At 38.1% G+C, this 26,870-nt stretch overlaps 1 protein-coding gene across 12 annotated transcripts in view; it reads left to right on the top strand.

Annotated features, from left to right (window-relative positions):
• The window catches only part of ATXN2 (ataxin 2), a 137,492-nt gene that overhangs the window by 25,294 nt on the left and 85,328 nt on the right, over positions 1–26,870 (top strand). For all 12 annotated transcript variants that reach the window (XM_068563246.1, XM_068563239.1, XM_068563237.1 and 9 more), the window contains exons 2-5: positions 8,003–8,039; positions 9,843–9,902; positions 10,379–10,450; positions 11,038–11,188. In XM_068563246.1, coding sequence (XP_068419347.1) covers positions 9,870–9,902; positions 10,379–10,450; positions 11,038–11,188 — 256 coding nt within the window. In that variant the 5' untranslated portion in view covers positions 8,003–8,039; positions 9,843–9,869. The remainder of the gene's footprint in view (positions 1–8,002; positions 8,040–9,842; positions 9,903–10,378; positions 10,451–11,037; positions 11,189–26,870) is intronic.

The following is a 26,870-nucleotide window of genomic DNA, read 5'->3' as shown; positions in this document are numbered from 1 at the left end:
TATTGACATTGCAGCCACATTTTTTCAGTTCAGAGGTCAGCAAATTCTGCTTGTAATGACCCAGATATTTTAGGCTTTATGAGCCGTGTAACTTCTCTGTTGCATATTGTTCTTGGCTTTTTTTTTTTTTTAACGCTTTAAGAACTTAAAACCATATTCACTCAAAGCCCAGACAAAAACAGGTTTGTGGGCTGTAGTTTGCTGATGCTTGATTTAGAGAATTATTACAGATGGTCCCTGACTTAGGACAGTGTGAAAGCAATAAGCGTTCAGTAGACACCCTACTTCGAATTTTGAATTTTGATCTTTTCCCAGGTTAGCTTTATGTGGTATGATACTCTCTCATGATGTTGGTCAGTGGCAGCGAGCTGCAGCCACACGATTACGAGTGGTAAGCACTTACAACCATTCTGTACCCATATAATCACTCTGGTTTTCACTTTCAGGACAGTGTTCAGTAAATTACATGAGATCTTCAACACTATGATAAAATGGGCTTTGTGTTAGATGGTTGTGCCCAAGTGTAGACTAATGTAAGTGCTCTGAGCACATTTAAGGTAGGCTAGGCTAAGCTATGATGATCGGTAGGTTAGATATATACATGTATTTTCGACTTTCAGCTTACACCATAGGTTTATCAGGACGTAATCCCATCATAAGTTGAGAAAGATCTTTACTTTGAAAGCTTTCATGTTCATTTTTTTCTTTCTTCTCTGACTGGGCTTGTTAATTCGTTAAATATTTATTGTGTATATCATATGTGAAGCACAGTTCCTCTGTGCTAATTTTGGTAGATGGTAAAAAGATGGACAAGATCCTGTCTGCCAGTCTTGGTTATTTAGCTTTCATTTCATCCAAGAGCTCCTGATTGAGGCCACAAATGGGTTTTGAAATCCAGGAGTTTCTTTGGCTACGTAATGTGCCTTTTGGGATGGCATCTGTTCTGGTACCGCCTAATTTTCTCAAAGGCATTGGCTGCTGACCACACGGTTTTCTCTAGTGTGGGGCTGTGACTCCCTGGAGGAGCCATCATTATCTGCTTTGCACAAAAGCACCATGTTGTCCGGTGATGGCCCTGAGTAGTGGGCATATGATAGGTTCACTGGTAACTATAATGCAGAGCAGATTATGCTAAATTCCAGTCTAGAGAGTTGAAGAGAGCACCATGTATTTGATTGGGATGGCATAATCCAAGGAAGGCTTCTTGAAAAGGTGGCATTTAAGGCTGGGCAAGTTTTTTTATTACAAAAATTTAAAGATATTTTGGACAATAAAGTAGATAGAAGTTAATCATTCACAGTTCCTAATTTTAAAAAATTTTGTTTATAAATAACTTTAGAGTTATAGAAAAGTTGCAACAATTGTACAAAGAATTCTTCTATACTCTTCACCTATATTCTTCAAGGAACTTCTCCATTTTTTCATTTTCTCTCTCGTTAAAATTAATACATACATACGTAATTAATATAAAATTTAAGTAGTTTTATTAAACATATGAGAGACGTGCCCCTTAGTTCTAAATACTTCAGAGTGTATTTCCTAATAACAAGGATATTCTCTTACAAAACCACAGTACAATTGTCAAAATAAGGAAATTAATATTGTGCCAAATTATTATCTATTGACCTTATTCAGATTTTACTAATTGATCTTCTAATGTTCTTTACAACCCACCCCCCGCAAAAAAAAATCTGGTCTAAGAACCAATCCAGGTTTATATGTTAAATTCAGTTGTCATGTCTCGTTGGTCTCCTTTAATCTGAAGTAGTTCCTTAGTCTTTCGTGATTTGACACTTGGATATTGCAGGTTATTTTGTAGAAGTCCCTCAACTAGGGTTTGTCTGATGTTTCCTCATGATTAGATTCAGTTTATACATTTTTGGCGAGAATACTGCAGAAGTGATGCATGTGTTCTCATTGCCTGAGAGGAGGTGAATGATGTACATTTATCCCATTGCTCATGCTGTTAGCTTTGGTCACTTGATTAGGATGGTGCTGGGCTCCTTTTCTACAAAGTTATTTTTCACTTTGTCATTAATCAGTATCTTGTGAGGAGTTGCTTTGTGATTATGTAAATATCCTGTTTCTACTTTACTAGATTAGCATTCATTGGTGATTTTTGCCTGAAACAGTTATTACTGTGGTGGTTACCAAATGGTATCCTTCTAATTCCATCATTCCTTCTACATTTATTAGTTGGAGTTCAGTTGTCAGGTTGATAGTATGACAAGGAAATGGAGCATGAGACAACTCTAGGTGAAGGAGCAGGGCTTTGGGTCAGGATGGTACAGATAATTTCTGTGAAGAGTTCATCTCCATTGGCCCAGGACTTATGTGAAAATGGCACACAGAGTCCAGCTGGAATGCCTCTTCCTTCTTCCTGATGAATTGACCTTTTTATCATTATAAAATGCCCCTCTTTATCTCTAGTGATTTTTTTTTTGTTTTAAAGCCTATGTTGTCTGATATTAGTATACCCACTCTAGCTTTCTTGTTTGACGCTATGTCTTTTTCCATCTTTTTACTTTCAATCTATTTATATCTTTCAGTCTAAAGTATCTCTTTTATAGACAGTTTGTAGTTGGATCTTCTTTTTTTTTTTTTTTAAATCAAGTTAGCCTATGTTAAGCAATGATTTTACCAATTTACTCTCAGTTGCCTTTGACCACAGTCTGCACTGTTTCTGAGAGCACCCTTAGGCATGAACTTCTCTACGCACTGTTGCAAATGAATTTCATTTGGAGCTTACCTTTTTTTAAAAAATTTATTTTTTTATGTTTGTTTGTTTGTTTATGGCCCCTGTGTGGCTTACGGGATCTTAGTTCCCTGACCAGGGATTGAACCCGGGCCCTCGGCAGTGAAAGTGCAGAGTCCTAACCACTGGACCGCCAGGGAATTCTCTGTTTTTTTAAATTGTGGTAAAATATACATAACACGGAAGTTACTGTTTTAACCATTTTTAAATGTGTGGTTCACTGTCATTAAGTACATTCCAGTTGTTTTACTACTACCACCTCTATTAAGTTCTAAAACATTTTCACCCCCAAAGGAAGCCCTATACACATTAAGCATTTGCTTCTAATTCCGCAGTCCCCCAGCCCCTGGGATCTACCATTCTACTTTCTATTTCTATGAATTTGAGTACTCTGTGTATCTTACATAAGTAGAATCATGTAATAGTTGTCCTTTTGTGTATGTCTTATTTCACTTTGCATGTCTTCAGGGTTCATTCATGTTGTAGCATGTATCAGAACTTCATTTAAGACTGAATAATATTCCATTGTATGGATGGTACCACATTGTGTTTATACATTCGTCAGTGGACATTTGGTTTTTTCCCACCTTTTGCCTTTTGTGAATAAAGCTGCTCTGAACATTGGTGTACAAATATATGTTAAAATCTCTGCTTCCAGTTATTTTGGGTATACATTCAGAAGTGAGATTCCTGGATCATATGATAATCCTATGTTTAGTTTTTTGAGGAACTGCCATACTATTTTCCACAGTAGCTGCACAGTTTTGCATTCCTAGAAACGGTGTACAAGAGTTCCAGTTTCTCCACATTTTTGTCAACACTTGTTATTTTCTGTTTATAATAGCCATTGTTTTGTTGTTTATAATAGCCATCGTAGCTCATTGTGGTTTTGATTTGTATTTTCCTAATTACCAGTGTGATTTGAGCATCTTTTCATGTGCTTGTTGGCCAACTGTATAAACTTCTTTGGAGAAATGTCTATTCAAGTCTTTTGCCCATTTTTGAACTGAGTTGTATGTTTTTTTTTGATGTCGAGTTGTAGGAGTTCTTTATGTATTCTAGATATTAACCCGTTATGAGATGTATGCAGGTATTTTCTACTGTTCTGTGGGTTGTCTTTTTACACTCTGATACTGTTTTTTGCACAAAAGTTTTTAATTTTGATGAAATCCTTTTTATACATATTTTTTCTTATGTTGTATGCCTTTGGTGTCACAGTTAATAAATTATTGCCAAATTCAAGGCCATGAAGATTTTCCCTTTTTTTTTTCCTAAGAGTTTCATAGTTTTAGCTCTTAAATTTAGGTCTTTGGCGCCTTTTTTTGGGGGGGGGGCGGGCGGGGCTGCGTTGTGTCTTAGCTGCGGCAGGTGGGATCTTTCATTGCAGCGCGCAGGCTTCTCTCTAATTGTGGTGCATGGGCTACGTTGCCCCACGGCATGTGGGATCTTAGTTCCCCGACCAGGGCTCAAACCCGCGTCCCCTGCATTGGATGGTGGATTCTTAACCAGTGGACCACCAGGGAAGTCCCCAGAATCATTTGTTGAAGAGACCTTCCTTTGAATGATCTTGACCCCCTTGTTAATAATCAATTGCCCGTAAGTATGAGGGTTTATTTCTGGGCTCTGTATTCTATGCCATTGTTTTTTTTTTAATCTTTTTTTTTTTAATTTATTTATTTATTTATTTTGGCTGTGTTGGGTCTTCGTTTCTGTGTGAGGGCTTCCTCTAGTTGCGGCAAGCGGGGGCCACTCTTCATCGCGGTGCGCGGGCCTCTCACTATTGCGGCTTCTCTTGTTGTGGAGCACAGGCTCCAGACGCGCAGGCTCAGTAGTTGTGGCTCACAGGCCCAGCTGCTCCGTGGCATGTGGGATCTTCCCAAACCAGGGCTCGAACCCGTGTCCCCTGCATTGGCAGGCAGATTCTCAACCACTGCACCACCAGGGAAGCCCTATGCCATTGGTTTTTATGTCTGTCCTTAGGCCGGGACCACACTCTTTAGATTACTGTAGCTTTGTGATGAGTTTTGAAATTGGGAAGCCACGCTTTGCTTTTGATTTTCGTGTATCTTTAAATGTATAATAATTTTTCCTGCATATTTTGTTTTCTTCACATGCCATTATTTGTAGAAGGAACTGTCATCTCTTAAGTCAAATTTACCACATTCTGGATTTAACGGACTTGTAACCTCATGGTATCAGTTAATTTACTCTTCTACCCAATGTTCCCTGTAAATTGGTAGATTTATACACTTGATTAAATCCAGGCTTCCATTGTGTCATACCCGAAGGCTTTTTTTTTGACTTAAGGAAATTGTAAAAAACAAGAAGAATGATATAATGAACCCCTGCACACCCATCACCTGGCTTCAGCAGTTACCAACTCATGCCAGTCTTTTTTCATTTATAGCCCCATCTATTTTCTCCCTCCTGTATTATTTTGAAGCAATATGAACTCTTTATTATTATTTTTGTAAATTTCTTTATATTAATTTGACTAGCATTTTGAATCACATTTTAACCTCATGTTCAGTGGTTATTGGAAATTTAGAATCCTGGATATTGTTGTTTTGCTAAATCTGATCTGTCACATTATAGGTATATTTAGGACTAAGACATGATCTTAGCTTTTTTTGAGAGTCTTTTTTTGTTTGTTTTTTACTGTATGAAATATTAGAATGCTTTTCCTGAAATACTAAAGGAAAAGAGTAAAAGTCAAGCATAATCTGAGTGGATCCAAAATGAAAAAAACAAGAATGAACGTGGGCTTTACCAGTTTCAGAGAACGTTACTGTGGTATGCTAACATTCCCTTTGGGTGTCCACCCACCTCGTAGATCAGTGGAAATCAGTGGTTTCTATACTGATTTTGTACCACTTTTATATCACTCTGAGTCTTTTATTTTCCTTACTGACCAGTTTGTTCTACTAAGTAAACTGTATTGTTGAAACAATTGCTCTTTATTAGTCAAAGATACAACTGTACAATCAATAAAAAAATAATGTGACTTCTGTAACGGAGTTTTATGTTTTACATTCTTTTAAATAGTATTGTGGGGATGCTGCATAAGTTTAAGGGCACTTAATTCGTGTCATTTGTTTAAGTCTTTTAACTGTGGCATCACAGCAACCACTAGGATAAGATAAAATGGCAAGACGTAGCCATTATTTTATAGTCTTTGACGGGACTTCCCTGGTGCTCCAGTGGCTAAGACTCCATGCTCCCAATGCAGGCGGCCAGGGTTCAATCTCTGGTCAGGGAACTAGATCCCACATGCCGCAAGTAAGAGTTCGCATGCCGCAACTAAAGATCCCACACGCGGCAACGAAGATCCCGCATGCCACAACTAAGACCCAGCGCAGCCAAACAAATAAATAAACAAATAAATAAACAAAATCTGTTTGTCTTTGGCTGCAGACTACAAATAAATAGAGAAACAGTACATTCAAATGGTATTTGAAAGATGTAGAAATGGGGTTAGGCTTTATTGTCAAGTTTATTCCTTGTGATACAATGTCAGAAAGGCAACATAACCTAGAAATGAAAAGTCTATACTTTGGATCACCTGGTTTAAATACCAGCTCTACTACTCTTTAAAGATTTTTTTTTTAAATTTATTTATTTTATTTATTTTATTTTTGGCTGCGTTGGGTCTTCATTGCTGCACGCGGGCTTTCTCTAGTTGAGGTGAGCAGGGGCTACTCTTCGTTGAGATGCGCGGGCTTCTCATTGCGGTGGCCTCTCTTGTTGCAGAGCGCAGGCTCTAGGCACGCAGGCTCAGTAGTTGTGGCGCACGGGTTTAGTTGCTCCGCGGCATGTGGGATCTTCCCGGACCAGGGCTCGAACCCGTGTCCCCTGCATTGGCAGACGGATTCTTAACCACTGTGCCACCAGGGAAGCCCAGCTCTACTACTCTTGAACTGGATGATTTTGGTCAAGATATTTAGCTGCTAAGGTACAGTTTCCTTACCTGTAAAGTAGGGGAGAGATTTGACATAATGCTTACCATAGTGTCTGGTTTGTAATGTTTTATAAATGATAAATTATTGGTCATATTCCTTAGACTTTAGGAATTTCTCTATCTGTGCTGTGTGAGAGGTAGAATGTTAGAAGTGGAAGGAATCTCAGGTGATTTGATTGAAGACATTATTTTCTTTCTTGCTTTCTGTCTTTTTTTTTGGCCATGCCACATGGCACGTGGGATCTTCCCCGACCAGGGATTGAACCCACGCCCCCTGCATTGGGAGCACGGAGTCTTAACCACTGGACCACCAGGGAAGTCCAAAGACGTTACCTTCTAGATGAGAGAAGGTAGATGAGAGTTGGAGACAAAATCAGCTGACATCAGAGTGCTAATATCAGTCCTACTTTTCTGAGAATTGGCACCATTCATACTGCTGGGCTTTTTCACCTGAATTGTGCTTCTCTTTGAATGTTTGAAGTTTGTGGCTTTATTTGAGTGTTGTGATTATTTTATTAGAATGAGATTCCAATACTGTTACTCAAGAGTAACTAATTTTACTTTATTAATTTTTTTTATCATTTCATAAAGGGCCTGATTTTTTCCATTGGAGCAAGCCTTACAGTGTATTATGTTTTCTAAGTTTACTTGAAAATAGAGTTCATGTTACTGGAAATTACTTGACAACTGATGTTGGTGTACTGCACTATTTCAGAGGGAGGGGTTTGGCAGGGAAAGGCACTTGTTATATAGATCCTGACAGAGGCACTTATTATTTAAAGTGAAAGTTTTTTGAATGATTCAACTTATTTTCAAATGTCTTTCTGCAGTTGTAAACACAGTACCTATTTTTAGAGGTGAGGGAAAAATATGGGCAGTAACTTGATGTTAGTCAAATATGTCAGTTAAATCAGGAATATAATCTATATTTTGCTCCTGGGTAGCTTTTTATAACAGAGTGGTTACTTTTGGAGTAGAGATTATTATATTTGGTATTGGTTATTTCTTTAAATAGGTTGTTTTTATTTTTACTTTATTTCATTTTGATTGTGGTCACATTTCTTTCCTCCTTCCTCCCTCCCTTGACCCCTACCTGTTCTGGGCCTCTGAGCCAGCAAAGCGCAGCGAGAGTCATACTTATGTAGCCTTTATACTTAATATTAGATGAGCCCTCCCCACAGATAGCCTGTGTGTTTTTGGATGGAATTATAAGATATTTCAAATTTGAAAAAAATTTTTAGCTTGTTTAGCTTGTTGAATTTCATAAATATAACATTTAATCTTTTCAGAGGCCGAAACAGTAGCAAAGGACTGCCTCAACCTACGGTGAGTAACTTTAATGTTACTTGTTTGGAAAAATTGATAACTAAAATGTGATTTCTAAACCACAGACCAAAAGCCAAGGCCAAAAAATAAATAAATAAATTGCCTTCTATCTCGGATACCCTTTGCAGATTAATACGGTTAGCTGTAAGACCATTAGCTATATCTGTTGGGGTTTTTTTAATATAAATTAATTTATTTATGGCTGTGTTGGGTCTTCGTTGCTGCTCACGGGCTTTCTCTAGTTGCGGTGAGCCGGGGCTACTCTTCATTGTGGTGCGTGGGCTTCTCGTTGTGGTGGCTTCTCTTGTTGCGGAGCACGGGCTCTAGGCGCGCAGGCTTCAGTAGTTGCAGCGTGTGGGCTCAGTAGTTGTGGCTTGCAGGCTCTAGAGTGCAGGCTCAGTAGTTGTGGCACATGGGCTTAGTTGCTCCGTGGCATGTGGGATCTTCCCGGACCAGGGCTCGAACCCGTGTCCCCTGCATTGGCAGGCGGATTCTTAGAACTTCCACCTGCCACCAGGGAAGTCCTATCTGTTGTTTTTTAATGGTGACTCCATGTGTAAAATGCAGAATTATCTGTAAATTATATTTTTATTTTTCATGCTTAATAATAACAACTCATTTGTTCTTTTATAAATGACTAAAGGCAAATATAAATGATTAATGAGATAAATGGAACACTAGGACTGGAGTTTTCAAAACTTTGGGGTTTTGTTTTTGAAATAATGTGCTATCTTTTATTCATTTTTCTCCCTGGAAAAGGGCCTTCTGGTTTTAAATTTTGGAACTTTATCAGTGAAATTAAACTGGGCACAAAGGACAGAATGTGCAAGTTCCACAAGATGCAAGAAATATAAATGAGAAGTTGTCACTATTTTTTGAGACTTTGCCTTTATTGTGGACAGATTTTCTTCTTCAGAATCAGGACACATGCTTATGTAGTGTGTAATAAGGAGTGATGTGGTTTATTATACCTTAGAGCAATATCATTGATTCAGATATGCTAAGAGAAGATAGTCAAGGGTCTTCTACAGAGGTTCCCCTTCCACCCCATTTGTTTTATTTTTTTTTTTTAAGCATAGGATTGATTGATTGATTTATGGCTGCATTAGGTCTTCATTGCGGTGCACAGGCTTCTCATTGCAGTGGCTTCTCTTGTTACGGAGCATGGGCTGTAGGCGTGCAGGCTTCAGTAGTTGTGTCTTGTTGTCTCCAGAGCTCAGGCTCAGTAGTTGTGGCGCATGGGCTTAGTTGTTCCGTGATATGTGGGATCCTCCCGGACCAGGGCTGGAACCCGTATCCCCTGCATTGACAGGTGGATTCCCAACCACTGAGCCACCAGGGCAGTCCCTACCCCATTTATTTTTTAAGGTATATTTAACCCTATTTAGTGTACAGTTCTGTGAGTTTTGATGTATACAATTGTGTAACCACCATCACAGTCAAGGTAATAGAACAGTTTATCACCTCCAGAAATCCCTCATGCCAGTTTGTAGTGAATCCTACTCTTCAGTCATTGACCTGTCTTCTGTTCCTGTGGTTTTGTCTTTCCTCATATACGGAAGTTCACTTTTGCTTTTTTGTATCATGTATAGTCAAAACATTGTTAGTTGTTATGACTGATTTCACTTTTGAAAACTTACACTCCATAAGGAGGCAAAAGATTGTAGTAAACCAAATCTCCCTTTAATGAGTGTAAGGTATTATAAACCTAAGTAAATGTTTTGTAACAGAAGAAGTGTTAACTTTAATATATATACAAAGATAAATAATGAGTTCCAATAATGTTTTTTCTTAATATTCCAGATTTCTTTTGATGGAATCTATGCAAATATGAGGATGGTTCATATACTTACATCAGTTGTTGTAAGTTATCAGAGTATTGGGGAGAAACTGCCTTGTGAGTGGAATAAAATAATTTCATGAAGTTAAAATGTGAATGATTCTCAAAGTAACATTTCTTAGGTCATGTTTAATCAGGATGATTTAGAAAACAGATGAGAACTCTATTCAAGCCATTGCAACTCACTATAAAAGCGTTCTTGTTATGCTGTGTACGAAATAATGTTACTAGTTGATTGTCTGTAGTGCATTATTTTGTCACTTAATAAAACTGGAGTCAAAAATACTAAATTTCACTACTTAAACTTATACTGCAGACTCTGAGCAAGGCCTCCTGAAGAATTTTGAGAATTTGGTGTATTAATGTTTTAAAAATTTTTTATTCTGTCAGTGGTTACCTAATATGTTGAATGAAGCTATTAAAAAGTAAAATGAAAGCAGTTATCCCCCATGACTGCATAGCACAGTGTTTCTTTGATAAATTAATTGTATGTTTTTAGGGATCCAAATGTGAAGTACAAGTGAAAAACGGAGGTATATATGAAGGAGTTTTTAAAACATACAGTCCTAAGGTAATTTTTACTTTTTTTCTTTGCTTTAAATGTAAAACCCCTTGAATCATCAACTACTGTATATGTTTGTGTGACTTTCTTGTAGTGTTTATTAGTTTCTGATTTAGCAGTTTGTAGTTGTGAGGCAGGTATGTTTGTCACATTTTCATGCTTAGTACTTTACCTTTAATGTGCTTTTTAAAACCACTTTGAATGATTTCGCTCTTCAGTTTCAAGTACTGATTACTTTATAGACGGGTTTGTGTATTCAAAAAGACTTCTTGCTCTTTTTGCTTATTAAAATATTTTTTGTCTTTGCAAGTATTATGGAGTAGAAGAGTGATCTGGCGTTTCATTGTTTTCCTCTTTACCACTATTGTGCTTAAGACAGACCATGGTAGTAAAGACCAACTTTTAGATGAGAGGATTTTTGAATATTGGAATAGATAGTAGATCATATTTCTGAGAAAAAGGTATGATTATAAGGATCTCTTGAGATAATTTTTTACCAAAGGCATATAAGAAATAGTACCTTGATGTGCTAAAGAATTCATGTCAGATTTTATTTTATAAATGTTTTGAATATTTACTTATGTTATTCTTTCTAGTGTGATTTGGTACTTGATGCTGCGCATGAGAAAAGTACAGAATCCAGTTCGGGGCCAAAGCGTGAAGAAATAATGGAGAGTATTTTGTTCAAGTGTTCAGATTTTGTTGTGGTACAGTTTAAAGATATGGACTCCAGTTATGCAAGAAGAGGTGAGTTTTGATTTCCTAAATATGCTTTATGGTTTATTAGATATATTCAGGCAAAGACTCTCTGCACTGATCATACAGACTTTTCTTTTTTCTTTTTCTTTCTTTTTTTTTTTTTAAGAAATAAGGGCTTTTTTGATTAAGACAAATGGAAATATTAATGCACTTTTGCTGGAAAATATTTAAAACCTCGGGGGAAGATTCCTTGGTGCTTTTGGTAGGATAAATAATGAGAGTTTGTATTCTATTAAAAAACAGTTTGTAAAGAATTTTCTAAAGATTTATGATCAAGAATGCTACTGATTATACTCAACTAAAAATTTCTTGTCCCATTTGACTTACAGTGTTTTAGCTTACACGTTTTTAGTTTTATAATGTTTATAAATAATACTTATAGTTTTACTACGCTTGTTGTTCTATAAATACTTTAGTTTTTTAATTTGTAAAGAAATCAAAGCACAGGGCTAAGGGAGAAGGGCAGAGAGCTGTGGATAGAAAATGATTGTCTAATGAAGTTGAAAAACGTAAGGAAGTAGAACACGTATACTGGAAGGAACATTCAGAGTATGGGACTATGTTTTAAGAGTATAAAAGCAGTGATGTAGTTATGTTAAAATTTAGTCTGTTTCAGGTGTCTATTGAGGAGGAAAATATGGGCATTGCTGTTACTCATTTGGAGAGCATACTCCGCAGTATTGAGTGTTCAATAACACATTGAAAGGCTCTCCTGAGCAATTTTGAAATTGGTTCTAAAATTCTCAAATGATTTTTTTGGGGGTGGGGTTCAAATTCTGTAGTCATTTCTATTGCAAATTATAACAGCAGTTTTTGATTTTCATTATTCAGTCTATACCAACAGTTGTTTTCATTGTTGCACTGATTCTTCTATGCTGTTATTTAGAAATTACAAGCCTCCAGAAAGTTAAAGCCTTTCTCTTGGACCTCTTGATAAGGTTTTCACCTTTAGTTAGATTGCTTTTTCAGAAGCTAGCCAGGCTAGGTACTCTGAAACTGCTTTTGCATTGCTGATGAAAGCACTGTTCTGATCTTGTATTTTCCTAATTGTCTGTGTCTTTGATTCACAACTCTTTGTCTAAGAGTCCTTCAGTGGCCCGTACAAGGAAACAAGTCTTTTTTTAGTGACTGCCTTTGGAGTTGATTATGTTTATGTCCAGGAGCACAAAATTATTTATATTTATACTTACACTATTGAAGTATTTCACTGTTTTAAATTTAAAAAGTGACTTGGATCATAAGTCAAAAGGAAAAATAAAATTTTAGTTGAATTTATCACTTAGCACTCTGGAAAAAGTATTGGCAACAACAGCAACAGATGTTCCCTGGTCTATTGGGTACCAGGCCATTAAGCTAAAAGCCATTCACAGTATGCTTTGGTTTTTGTTCTTAAAGGGAATTGGCATTTCCCAAGTTTGGAAAGGTAAATATTACTTGAAGACGTGTATAGTATCCATCCCATTCATTGATCCTCTTAAACATTTATGTCTTTAAATTTTTACTTTATTTTGTTTATTATTTTATTATGCCTTTATTTCTCAGGTAATTTGTGTTTATTGTAGAAAGCCAAGAAAATACAAATCAGAGCAACAGCTTTGACAGCGTTCAGTACACTCATAAGGGGATGAATGTATTTTACTATGCACATAAATAGTTTTTTTGATGAGGACATCTAGTAGTGGAGTAATTTCAGGTATTTTATTTAAAGACTGTAGTGGTTTAGTGAATTATACAATTCTGTCCAGTGCATAGTATCCTGAAAATAGTATTAAGTCATGTGTTTAGAATTTCAGTTCTCTTAATCCTGATTCTTAACACTATCCTGGCAGAAGTTGCCTCTATAAAAGTATTATTTTGGAGATACTATAGAGAAAAATTTTTTAGAGTAATTAATTGGCATGATTTATTGTGAAAATTAAGGCACTTAGTACTGCTTTTAGATTTATATTATTTTGTGTTAAACACATACTCAGATTTCTAGTCTCCTTGAGTAAAGGAAGGTAGGATTTAACTAGTGATTCTTAGTGCTGGTTTCACATTTTAGTCTCCATGGGTTTTAAAAATTGCCTAGTTCTCACTTTTGGAGATTCTGATTTCATTGTAATTAGCCTGGGTGAGGCGCTGAGTATTTGATTCTGAGGTGTAGTCAGGCATGTGAGCCATGAGTTGCATACGATAAGATCCTAAGAATGGCTCTGTTCTGGAGGTCATGAGGATTTGTACTTTCTTTCCTTACCTCACAGTGCCCTTTCTGTCTCAGAATTGTAGATTATCTTGAATAGTCCCCACTGGTATCAGTTTGATACCACTTTGCTACGTTTTAAATGGGTAGATGGATTGAGGTTTTTTTTTTTTAAGGATTAATGGAAGTGAATGAGTGATAAGAACAAAAAAACTAATATTACATCATAGCTTCCTAAAAGAAGAGGGAAATTTGTTTCCTTTCTGAGCTTTTATCTTATAATTCTATTCTGTAATAGTACTGTCAAAATCTTAAGTTGATTATACGTAACTAAAATCAAGTGTCTATTCTATGTGTTGGACTCTGTGCTAAGCATTTTATGTGCATTTTTTCATTTAATCATCACAACTTCTTTCTGAAATGGGTGTGATTATTATCCACATGTTGTAGGTGAGGGAACTGAGACATGATTAATTAACTTGATAAAGTGAGGACACAAACCCAGATGCTCTCTAACTCCAAGTCATGTTCTTAAACGTTGTCCTATAGTGACATAAATTATGTGGTCTAATTTATTGTTTAGCTGAGCTGGTTCAGAATTAATCTGGATTTACCTTAAAGGATTTCCCCACAAATAAAGCCAAAAGTAAAAAACAAAATTCTCATGCAGTATAAATATGCAGATTATTATATTGTTCAAAAATTCTTTTCCTTTTTTTTTTTTTTTTAAAGTCTTTAAAAAAAATTTTTTTTTATTTTTGGCTGTGTTGGGTCTTCGTTTCTGTGCGAGGGCTTTCTGTAGTTGCGGCAAGGAGGGCCACTCTTCATCGCGGTGCGCGGGCCTCTCACTATCGCGGCCTCTCTTGTTGCGGAGCACAGGCTCCAGACGCGCAGGCTCAGTACTTGTGGCTCACAGGCCCAGTTACTCCGCAGCATGTGGGATCTTCCCAGACCAGGGCTCGAACCCGTGTCCCCTGCATTGGCAGGCAGATTCTCAACCACTGCGCCACCAGGGAAGCTCCCTTTTCCTTTTTAAATGTTTGGCTTTCTTTTGGGGAAAACTTCTTAGAGTTAGTAAGGTCAATGTGGCTTTTAAGTTTTTAATGCTAACTTCATTGATTTTAATAAGGTTTAAAAGTCATTCATATACATATGCAAATGAATAATAGGCGTAGAAATAATTGATATCTTAGGATATGGTGAATAAGTTTCATCTGACCTCTTGAATGTTGTACACATACCAGTTTGATTTATGGGCACAGTGAAAAGTAGCTTTACATCTTGCAAGCCGTGGGTTCATTTTGCACATGTGTAATTAGAAGAGACCATCAGATTATCACTGGAAAATTAGTGTGTGTTTTTATCTTTTATTTGAATTCCAGTGCAGACAGATCTGGGATGCTCTCATTTTCCCCTTTTCATTTTGCCACCTATTTTTTAGGGCATTCAGCTGCCTTTGTGTCTGTCTACCTTGGAATTGACATATTGTCGCTACTCAATTTTTACTTGGTTTTCTGTCTCCTTCCAACTTCCCTTTCTCATCTCCTTTTTTCCTTTATTCACTTTCTGCTCTTCCTATTGCTCCTTTATTCATATTTTGCTCTTTGATTTTATACCCCAACTCAACTATATTTTAGTTCTGTGGCTTCTCTTCTTTTGTACTTCCTTATTCCATTCTCTCTCATGCTTCTTTCTACTGCTTCATTTCCTTTGTACTATTCTCAGCCTGTAGAACAGAGATCAGCAGACTTAAAGCCTGTGGACCAAATCGACTCATCAATAAATAAAGTTTTATTGAAACACAGTTATGCCCGTTCATTTATGCATTGTCTGTGGCTGCTTTAATGCTACAGCGATAGAGTTGAATAGTTGTAATAGAGACTATATGGCTTTCAAAGCCAAAAAATGTTTACCATCTGGCCCTTTATAGGAAAAGTTTGCCAAGTCTAGACCTAGATTATTTTCCCTACTGCATTTCAGCTGTTATGGTTGTTCAAAAATACATATTGTACCAGCTTTAGTGAAATAACACAGAACATATTTTGTCTCAACACTCATCCTTTGACTCTAGATTCACCTAGTACAGTGTAATTTCATCTAATTCCTTATTTCAAGTTAGATTTAGTCTTCAGAATCACTTTTGCTTGCCAGCTCCTTTGTCACAGCTTAAGTGAAAAACCATACATGAGAAAATTGGTTATTGGGAATGCTCTCTATCATCAACTGTCTGTCCCCTCCCTCATCTACAGATTTCTCTTCCCCCTTGCCATCATTGTTCTCTTTCCTTTGGCTTTAGTAGAGGAGATATCTCACTTCCTGTTTAATCCCAGCTTCTCCAGTCATGCCCTTGACTCTGTCCATTTTACCATTCCTGGGTTCTTGCTCTTTTATGTCACCTCTCTGTGTCCAGACTCTTCAACCTCTTCCTTTCCACTTACTCTTTCCCTTTAGCCTGACAACCGGTTGAAGTCCTTCTCATCCTAAAAAGGATCGCTTTTTATCTTGAATTCTTCTAATTACTGTTCTGTATTCCTTTCTTATCCAGACTTCTTAACTCGCATTTTCTACTGACTCCTCCCATGAGGAGTAGTCTGCCTTTTATGCTCACAACTTGGAAACTTCTGAGGCTACCAGTAACCTCTAGTTGCTAGATCTTTTGGACTGTTTCAGTCTTTACTGCTGCATTTGACACTGTTGATTTCACCCTCCTTTAGAAGCTGCTCTGTTTTTCATGGGTCTTATTAATCAGTTCTTTCCTGCTTTATTCTTGGGCTTCATTTCTTTCACACTGCCCTTCAATGTGTTTGTGTTCCCCTAGTGTTTTTTTCTTTCTTTTCTTATGACATGAACTTTTTCTTTTTACTTTTTAAAAAAAATTTTTTTTTAAATTTTTATTTATTTATGGCTGTGTTGGGTCTTCGTTTCTGTGCGAGGGCTTTCTCCAGTTGTGGCAAGCGGGGGCCACTCTTCATCACGGTGCGTGGGCCTCTCACTATCGCGGCCTCTCTTCTTGCAGAGCACAGGCTCCAGACGCGCAGGCTCAGTAATTGTGGCTCACGGGCCCAGTTGCTCCGCGGCATGTGGGATCTTCCTAGACCAGGGCTCGAACCCGTGTCCCCTGCATTGGCAGGCAGATTCTCAATCACTGTGCCACCAGGGAAGCCCGAACTTTTTTTTTTTAATAATTTTTTTAATTGTAATTATTTGCTTGAGTGTCTCTGTCTCACTTTTTCCCACCCCTTTTTTGTTTGTTTGTTTGTTTGTTTTGGCCATGCTGCGTGACATGCGGGATCTTAGTTCCCCGACCAGGGATCAAACCTGTGCCCCCTGCAGTGGAAGAGCACAGTCCTAACCAGTGCACCACCAGGGAATTCCCTGACATGAGCTTTTAAGGTTTAGTCTCTTTAACAACTTTATTTATTTATTTTCTTTCTTTTTTTTTTTAATTTTATTTTTTTATTTTTGCCACGCCTCGCGGCTTGCAGGATCTTAGTTCCCTGACTAGGGATTAAACCCGGGCCATGGCAGTGAAAGTGCCGAATCCTAACTACTAGACCACCAGGGAACTCCCTTTCTTTCTTTGCCCAGTGCTCTTACCCACATGTCAGTCGCTTATATACTCTCATAATATCAGCTATCACATAGAAGCCTCCTCTCCATCATTGCCCTTATACCATGTTGTATTATAATTAGATGTTTCTGTCTCCCCCATTACGAGTTCTTTGTGACGGATACTGTATTTTTTTCATCCTTGGAGCCTAGTATGGTGTTTTGTCACACAATATGCTCTCAATATAAATATCTTTTTTTTTATTTTTTTGGGCTGCATTGGGTCTTCGTTGCTGCGTGCAGGCTTTCTCTGATTGTGGCGAGAGGGGGCTACTCTTTGTTGGCCGTGTACGGGCTTCTCATTGCGGTGGCTTCTCTTGTTGTGGAGCACGGGCTCTAGGCGCGCAGGCTTCAGTAGTCGTGGCACATGGGCTTCTGTAGTTATGGTGCACGGGCTTAGTTGCTCCGCAGCATGTGGGATCTTCCTGGACCAGGGATCGAACCCGTGTCCCCTGCATTGGCAGGCGGATTCTTATCCACTGCGCCACCAGGGAAGTCCCAATAAATGTCTTTTGAATGAATGAAATTAGGGCCTTCATATACTTTTAAAGAAGCAGTTTCGTGCAAAGAACAAGAAAACCATAAGTGGTCTTATGTCTGCAGCCAGGCAGCAAATGCTTACTGAGCTCTGTAATGTATTCATTGCTATGCTAATTGCTATAGACAGGACAGAGAAATTCAAGACCTAATATATTTTGGGTCCCTTTTGAGAACTTAGGGATGCTGTATACCCTCACCCTACACAAAATGCATACACAGAGACTTCTACATTTAATTCCGTGGTGTTCACTGTTTCCTAGGGCGTTCAAGTACTCCATGTTAAGAAGCGCTGCTCTAGACCTTTTCAGAGTTGGAGATACCAAAGCATATGAAAGAATTCAGGAAAAATGGAAAGTTGAAATTAGTGGCATTGAATCCCAAATGGAGTTCAGAGACATGAAAAATTGTGTATGTTGTAGTAGTTGGAGGAAGTCGGGTTGTGAATGTGTGATTAGAGAGCAGTGAGAAATAAAACTGTACAGATTATTTTATTCTGGTGTTGCACTGTTTTGTTTTCATGTGGTCATCCTGTATGTCTGATACGGTGGGGTCCTATGAGTAACAAAGAGGGATCTTTTCTGAAGGGCATGACATTAGGAATGCCATGTCAGTCATCTAAGGAAGAGGCAGATCCCAGAGCAGGATATGGCCTGAGAATCCTTAGATTCTGTGTTCCAGACTCATTCCTGGGTGGTTCTCTAGTATGGCGGGGCTGGCCACAGCCTTGCAGCTGAGTAGGCACATTCTTGGAGCAAGGAGTGCAGTAGGTTCTATAGATGGTCAGGAGGTGCTAACATTGGACAGGCAGGCAGCTCTAAAGCTGGAGAAGTGATTGGGATCGACAGCCTGCCCTTTGGGCAGGAGGTAGGATAAGCCCTGTGGTAGGCAGGCAGGTGGGGTGATAGGCAGGTGGTCTTGTGGCTGGGAGCTGTCCAGGAAGCTGAGCAGGAAAGCCCTGTCAGGGGGTTGTCTTGGGCCTGTGGGCTTTGGGAGTAGCTTTTCTAAGTAAGTCCATGTTCTAATAGTCTTCTGTTAAAACTGTACCGTTAGAAAGTTTACTGCCTCAACCTTGCTGTGGGCTAGTTAGAGAAGGATGTATGTCCATGCCGGGGCCAAATAGTAAGTGGAGATCCATCAGCATTTACTGAGGCCAGTATGGAGGTGGCACAGAGTTTACTGAGATTAAAAAAATTAAACAGGTATGGTGGAACAGGTGATGGAAACCTAAACAGTAGTTTGAGGTACATAATAGGGAAGTATTGCATGTTTATTAAAATATGTGCTTTCATTTATTAAAATTTTATCTCTATATGTTTTTAGAGCATACAGAAATTATCTGCTATATTCTTCATGTTTATAACTCTTCTACTTTTAGTTTTTCAAGGAACCTCCATACTGTTCTCCATACTGGCTGCACCAGCTTACATTCCCATCAACAGTATAGGAGGGGGTTCCCTTTTCTCCATACCCTCTCCAGCATTTATTATTTGCAGACTTTTTGATGATGGCCATTCTGACCAGTGTGAAGTGGTAGTTTTGATTTGCATTTCTCTAATAATTAGTGATGTTCAGCATCTTTTCATATGCTGTTGGCCATCTGTATGTCTTCTTTGGGGAAATGTCTGTTTAGGTCTTCTGCCCATTTTTTGATTAGGTTGTTTGTTTTTTTGATACTGAGTTGTGTGAGCTGTTTGTATATTTTGGAAATTAAGCCTTTGTCCGTCTCATCATTTGCAAATATTTTCTCCAATTCTGTGGGTTGTCTTTTCATTTCGTTTATGATTTCCTTTGCTGTGCAGAAGCTTATAGGTTTGATGAGGTTCCGTTTGTTTATTTTTGCTTTTATTTATTGCCTTGGGAGACTGACCTAAGAAAGCATTGCTACAATTTATATCAGAGAATGTTTGTCCTGTGTTCTCTTCTAGGAGTTTTATGGTGTCATGTCTTGTATTTAAGTCTGTGAGCCATTTTGAGTTTATTTTTGTGTATGGTGTGAGGGAGTGTTCTAACTTCACTGATTTACATGCAGCTGTCCAGCTTTCCCAGTACCACTTGCTGAGGAGACTGTCTTTTCTCCATTGTATATTCTTGCCTCCTTTGTTGAAGATTAATTGACGGTAGATGTGTGGGTTTATTTCTGGGCTCTCTATACTGTTCCATTGATCTATATGTCTATTTTTGTGCCAATAAAAAAGGTAGCATTCCTGAACTCCCTAGTAGGTAATTCAGACAAGTCCAGGACATTTTCAGGAAGACAGTTTACTTGGTCATATTGTCTAATGCATGTATACCCAGTTACTGTCTGATTTTTTTTTTTTTAATTTTTTTTAAAAATTTTTATTTGTTTATTTATTTATTTATGGCTGTGTTGGGTCTTCGTTTCTGTGCGAGGGCTTTCTCTAGTTGCGGCAAGTGGGGGCCACTCTTCATCGCGGTGCGCAGGCCTCTCACTATCGCGGCCTCTCTTCTTGCAGAGCACAGGCTCCAGACGCGCAGGCTCAGTAGTTGTGGCTCACGGGCCTAGTTGCTCCGTGGCATGTGGGATCTTCCCAGACCAGGGCTCGAACCCGTGTCCCCTGCATTGGCGGGCAGATTCTCAACCACTGCACCACCAGGGAAGCCCTACTGTCTGGTTTTAGTTTTATTTTTTCTCTTGCTCTGCACAGTCTCAGTGGAGTCTTATGAACACCAAATATATTAAAAAACTAGTAATAAAGCAGGGCAATAAAGGAGTGTGGATAAATTGTCTCCACCTTAATTTGTATTCCATCTGACTGTAAACAGAAATTGATTGCTTTTTTACCCAGATCAGACCTGGCAAATAGTTTTAAGTGAGAATGTGCACTTGAACAGTTGGTCTTCTAATTTATACTACAAAAGAACAGTCTGAATCTGTAAAATGTTTTATATATCTGCCGAGGAAACAAAATGGTGTTTGTATAGCTGTTTAAGAATTGGAATTAATTTTGTCTACTAACTTTTTCTTAACCTATTGCCAAACACTTTTGCTATAAGTTTAAGAGTTAGTTGTAAAAAGACTACTGTATTGGCTAATAGTATTGGAAGACAGTTCCCACATTCTGTTTTCTGATTCCTGAATATTTCTGAATTTACCTTGGATTTTTTTGCCCTAAATCTTCTATAAAATCACTTTCTTTCCCCTTTCCTTTCTCTGTCTTCCCTTAACTTTTGAGATGAAAACAGTACCTTTTATAAAAAAAAACCCTCAAACAAAATTAGACCATTTCATTCTTTCGGATGGCATAGGCTAAAGGCTCCTCCTCCCCCCTCAAAATGGGGTACTGAACCAGGAGCCTAATGGAGAAGCTGAAAACAGAATGTTCACCTCTGGATACCACTCTGCAACGTGTATCTTTCTATTGAGGTCTTTGTTAGAATTTTGTCTGACCTATTTTGGAGATAATATAGGAATTAGAAATCTAATGTTCTGTGGCATCTATCACCTTGTTTTTTAAATACAGCAGGACTCACGAAGTGGACTTCGATTTTTCTCTTGTTCTTCTGTGTTACATTAATCTGGCTTTGCTGTAGAATTGGTTGTGCATTTGATCCTGTGGAGTCTTGACTACTGATCTTCATTCAGATCTTTCAGAGGAATCTGGTTTGTGGGTTTAAATTTTTTTCCCTGGTATTTGGTCGATTTTTTTTTTTTTTTTTTTTTTTAATGAAAGCTTCTTTATTTCTTTATTTTTGGCTGTGTTGGGTCTTCGTTTCTGTGCGAGGGCTTTCTCTAGTTGCGGCAAGCGGGGGCCACTCTTCGTCGCGGTGCGCGGGCCTCTCACTGTCGCGGCCTCTCTCGTTGCGGAGCACAAGCTCCAGATGCGCAAGCCTGAGTAGTTGTGGCTCACGGGCCTAGTTGCTCCGCGGCATTTGGGATCTTCCCAGACCAGGGCTCAAACCCGTGTCCCCTGCATTGGCAGGCAGATTCTCAACCACTGTGCCACCAGGGAAACCCTTGGTTGATATTTTAAGTCAAATACAGCAGCATTTTTTTTAAGGTATTTTCAGTTATTTTATTTTATTTATTTAATACATCTGTATTGGAGTATAATTGCTTCACAATACTGTGTTAGTTTCTGTTGCACAACAAAGCGAATCAGCCATATGCATACACATGTCCCCATATCCCCTCCCTCTTGAGCCTCCCTCCCATCCTCCCTATCCCACCCCTTAGGTCATCGCAGAGCACCGAGCCGATCTCCCTGTTCTATGCTGCTGCTTCCCACCAGCCAACTATTTTACATTCGGTAGTGTATATACGTCCATGCTACTCTGGCTTCACCCTCCCACCCCATGTCCTCAAGTCCATTCTCTATGTCTACCTCTTTATTCCTGCCCTGCAATTTGGTTCATCAGTACCCTTTTTTTTAGATTCCATATATATGCGTTAGCATATGGTATTTGTTTTTCTCTTTCTGACTTACTTAATTCCATATGACAGACTCTAGGTCCATTCACCTCACTACAAATAACTCAATTTTGTTCCTTTTTATGGCTGAGTAATATTCCATTGTATATATGTGCCACATCTTCTTTATTCATTCATCTGTCGATGGACATTTAGGTTGGTTCCATGTCCTGGCTATTGTAAATAGTGCTGCAGTGAACATTGTGGTGCATGTCTCTTTTTGTTTTTTGTTTTTTTCACACACACACTGTATTTTATTTTTACAAGAGATAAATAGACAGACACCAAGCATTGTACATGGATGACCACAACAAAAGCAACAATGATTGCAATTACCAAACATGAAACACACTCATACTATGTCATAATATTGACATTCAGTCCAGTAATCCTCCACTGTAACAGCTCCTTTACTTTGCAGTGAAAATTGATTTGTATATTTTTTGCCTCTGAGTCCTTGTGGGATTTTTTTTTTTTTTTATTCAAAGTCACAAAAACTATAATCATCCTCATCAGTTCACTCAGTCCCATGTAATTAATTTTTTCTTGTCTTGATCTTTTGTTAGTACTTTTATGAATTCATCAGTTTTCCATTAGAGTTCTGAAAATGCTTATTCATTCAGTTCAGCAGTATAGTCAGTTACCAGAAACCTGTACTTCTCAGAGTCTTTTCCATGAATTCCTTGAAGATGAAACCTTTTTATAGGAACATTTTTGCAAAAGCATCAGAGTACACCCAGAACTGTCTGTAAATGACAGAAGACTTATAAATGACCATGGTTAAAGATATGATGAAAGTTCATAGTAATGCAATTGACAAGGAAATTTAGTTATTTCTGAGATATACATTTTAAAGTAATAACTAGAATTATGACTTATAACATTAAACCAGAACATATAAGATTTTTAGAAATTTCATGTAATGTTAAGATTTTTAGAAATTTCATGTAATGTCTGAAACATTTATATTAACATATTTCCATACAAATAAACCAAAGAAAGTTTAGTATTAGTTGTTTTTTTTGTTTGTTTGTTTGTTTTTATATACTGCAGGTTCTTATTAGTCATCAGTTTTATACACATCAGTGTATACATGTCAATCCCAATCTCCCAGTTCAGCACACCACCATCCCCACCCCACCGTGGTTTTTTCTCTTTTTGAATTATGGTTTTCTCAGGGTATATGTCCGGTAGTGGGATTGCTGAGTCATATGGTAGTTCTATTTTTAGTTTTTTAAGGAACCTCCATACTGTTTTCCATAGTGGTTGTATCAATTTACGTTCCCAACAACAGTGTAGGAGGGTTCCCTTTTCACCACATCCTTTCCAGCATTTATTGTTTCTTTCTTTTTTGATAATGGCCATTCTGACCAGCGTGAGGTGATACCTCATTGTAGTTTTGATTTGCATTTCTCTAATAATTAGTGATGTTGAGCATCTCTTCATGTGCCTCTTGGCCATCTGTATGTCTTCCTTGGTGAAATGTCTATTTAGGTCTTCCGCCCATTGTTTTAACTGGATTGTTTGTTTTTTTGATATTGAACTCTTGAGCTGTTTGTATATTTTGGAGATTGATCCTTTGTCTGTTGTTTCATTTGCAAATATTTTCTCCCATTCTGAGGGTTGTCTTTTGGTCTTGTTTGTGTTTCCTTTGCTGTGCAAAAGCTTTTAAGTTTAATTAAGTCCCATTTGTTTATTTTTGTTTTTATTTCTGTTATTCTAGGAGGTGGGTCAGAAAAGATCTTGCTGTGGTTTATGTCAAAGAGTGTTTTTCCTATGTTTTCCTCTAAAAGTTTTATAGCGTCTGGTCTTACATTTAAGTCTTTAATCCATTTGGAGTTTATTTTTGTGTATGGTGTTAAGGAGTGTTCTAATTTCATTCTTTTACATGTAGCCGTCCAGTTTTCCCAGCACCACTTATTGAAGAGGCTGTCTTTTCTCCATTGTATGTTCTTGCCTCCTTTGTCATAAATTAGGTGCCCATATGTGCGTGGGTTTATCTCTGGGCATTCTATCCCGTACCATTGATGTATATTTCTCTTTTTGTGCCAGTACCATACTGTCTTGATTACTGTAGCTTTGTGGTATAGTTGAAGTCAGGGAGCCTGATTCTTCTTTTTTTTTTTTTTCCTCAAGATTGCTTTGGCTATTTGGGGTCTTTTTTGTTTCCATACGAATTGTAAGATTCTTTTGTTCTAATTCTGTGAAGAATGCCATTGGTAGTTTGATATGGATTGCATTGAATCTGTAGATTGCTTTGGGCAGTATAGTCATTTTCGCAATATTGATTTCTTCCAATCCAAGAACATGGTATATTTCTCCATCTGTTTATGTCATCTTTGACTTCTTTCATCAATGTTTTATAGTTTTCTGAGTACAAGTCTTTGGCCTCCTTAGGCAGGTTTATTCCTAGGTATTTTATTCTTTTTGTTGAGTGGTAAATGGGAGTGTTTCCTTAATTTCTCTTGCTGATTTTTCGTTGTCGGTGTATAGGAATGCCAGAGATTTCTGTGCATTAATTTTGTATCCTGCAACCTTACCAAATTCAGTGATCAATTCTAGTAGTTTTCTGGTGGCACCTTTAGGATTTTCTATGTATAGTATCATGTCATAAGCAAATAGTGACAGTTTTACTTCTTCTTTTCCAATTTGTATTCCTTCTATTTCTTTTTCTCTTGATTGCCATGGCTGGGACTTCCAAAACTATGTTGAATAAGAGTGGCGAGGGACTTCCCTGATGGCGCAGTGGATGGGAATCCGCCTGCCAGTGCAGGGGACACGGGTTCGAGCCCTGGTCCAGGAGGATCCCACATGCTGTGGAGCAACTGAGCCCGTGCACCACAAATACTGAGCCTGTGCTCTAGAGCCTGTGAGCCACCACTACTGAGCCCACGTGCCACAACTGCTGAAGCCCGTGTGCCTAGAGCCCGTGCTCCACAACAAGAGAAGCCTGTGCACTGCAATGAAGAGTAGCCCCCACTTGCTTGCAACTAGAGAAAGCCCGCGCGCAGCAACGAAGACCCAACACAGCCAAAAATAAATAAATAAATGAATTAATTAATTAAAAAAGAAAAAGAAAAGAGTGACAAGAGTGGACATCCTTGTCTTGTTCCTGATCCTAGTGGAAATGCTTTCAGTTTTTCATCATTGAGTATGATGCTTGCTGTGGGTTTGTCATATATGGTCTTTATTATGTTGAGGTAGGTTCCCTCTATGCCCATTTTCTGGAGAGTCTTTATCATAAATGGGTGTTGAATTTTGTTCACAAGCTTTTTCTGCATCTATTGAGATGATCATATGGTTTTTATTCCTTAATTTATTAATGTGGTGTATCACATTGATTGATTTGCATATATTGAAGAATCCTTGCATCCCTGGGATAAATCCCACTTGATCATGGTGTATGATCCTTTTAAAGTGCTGTTGGATTCTGTTTGCTAGTATTTTGTTCAGGATTTTTGCATCTATGTTCATCAGTGATACTGGTCTGTAATTTTCTTTTTTTTGTGATTTTTTTTTTTCTGGTTTTGGTATCAGGGTGATGGTGGCTTTGTAGAATGAATTTGGGAGTGTTTCTCCCTCTGCAGTTTTTTGGAAGAGTTTGAGAAGGATCTGTGTTAGCTCTTCTCTAAATGTTTGATTGAATTCGCCTGTGAAGCCACCTGGTCCTGGACTTTTGTTTGTTGGAAGATTTTTAATTACGGTTTCAATTTCATTACTTGTGATAGGTCTATTTATATTTTCTAATTCTTCCTGGTTCAGTCTTGGAAAATTGTACCTTTCCAAGAATTTGTCCATTTCTTCATGTTTGTCCATTTTATTGGCATGTAGTTGTTTGTAGTAGTCCTTTGTACTTCTGCAGTGTCAGTTGTGATTTCTCCTTTTTCATTTCTAAATTTATTTATTTGCGTCCTTTCCCTTTTTTTCTTGATGAGTCTGGCTAAGGGTTTATCAATTTTGTTTATCTTCTCAAAGAACCAGCTTTTAGTTTTATTGATCTTTGCTGTTGTTTTCTTCATTTCTGTTTCATTTATTTCTGCTCTGATCTTTATGATTTCTTCCCTTCTACTGACTTTGGGTTTTCTTTGTTCTTCTTTCTCTAGTTCTTTTAAGTGTAGGGTTAGGTTAGATTGTTTATTTGAGATTTTTCTTGTTTCTTGAGGTGAGATTGAATTGCTGTAAACTTCCCTCTTAGAACTGCTTTTGCTGCGTCCCATAGGTTTTGGGTCGTCGTGTTTTCATTGTCATTTGTTTCAATGTATTTTTTAAATTTCTTCTTTGATTTCTTCAGTGATCTCTTGGTTATTTAGTAGCGCACTGTTTAGCCTCCGTGTATTTGTGTTTTTTACAGGTTTTTTTCTGTAATTGATCTACAGTCCTATAGCGTTGTGGTCAGAAAAGAAGCTTGATACGATTTCAGTTTTCTTAAATTTTCTGAGGCTTGATTTGTGGCCCAAGATGTGATCTATCCTAGAGAATGTTCCGTGTGCACTTGAGAAGTAAGTGTATTCTGCCACTTTTGGGTGGAATGTTCTATAAATATCAATTAGATCTATCTGATCTGTTGTGTCATTTTTTTTAAATTTTTATTTATTTATTTATGGCTGTGTTGGGTCTTCGTTTCTGTGCGAGGGCTTTCTCTAGTTGTGGCAAGCGGAGACCACTCTTCATCGCAGTGCGCGGGCCTCTCACTATCGTGGCCTCTCTTGTTGCGGAGCACAGGCTCCAGACGCGCAGGCTCAGTAATTATGGCTCACGGGCCCAGCCGCTCCGCGGCCTGTGGGATCTTCCCAGAACAGGGTTCGAACCCGTGTTCCCTGCATTGGCAGGCGGATTCTCAACCACTGCGCCACCAGGGAAGCCCTGTTGTGTCATTTAAAGCTTGTGTTTCCTTATTTATTTTCTGTTTG

The sequence above is a fragment of the Eschrichtius robustus genome, chromosome 14 (genome assembly GCF_028021215.1).
Source record: "Eschrichtius robustus isolate mEscRob2 chromosome 14, mEscRob2.pri, whole genome shotgun sequence".
Taxonomy (NCBI): domain Eukaryota; kingdom Metazoa; phylum Chordata; class Mammalia; order Artiodactyla; family Eschrichtiidae; genus Eschrichtius; species Eschrichtius robustus.
This window is presented reverse-complemented; position numbering and strand designations above follow the sequence as displayed.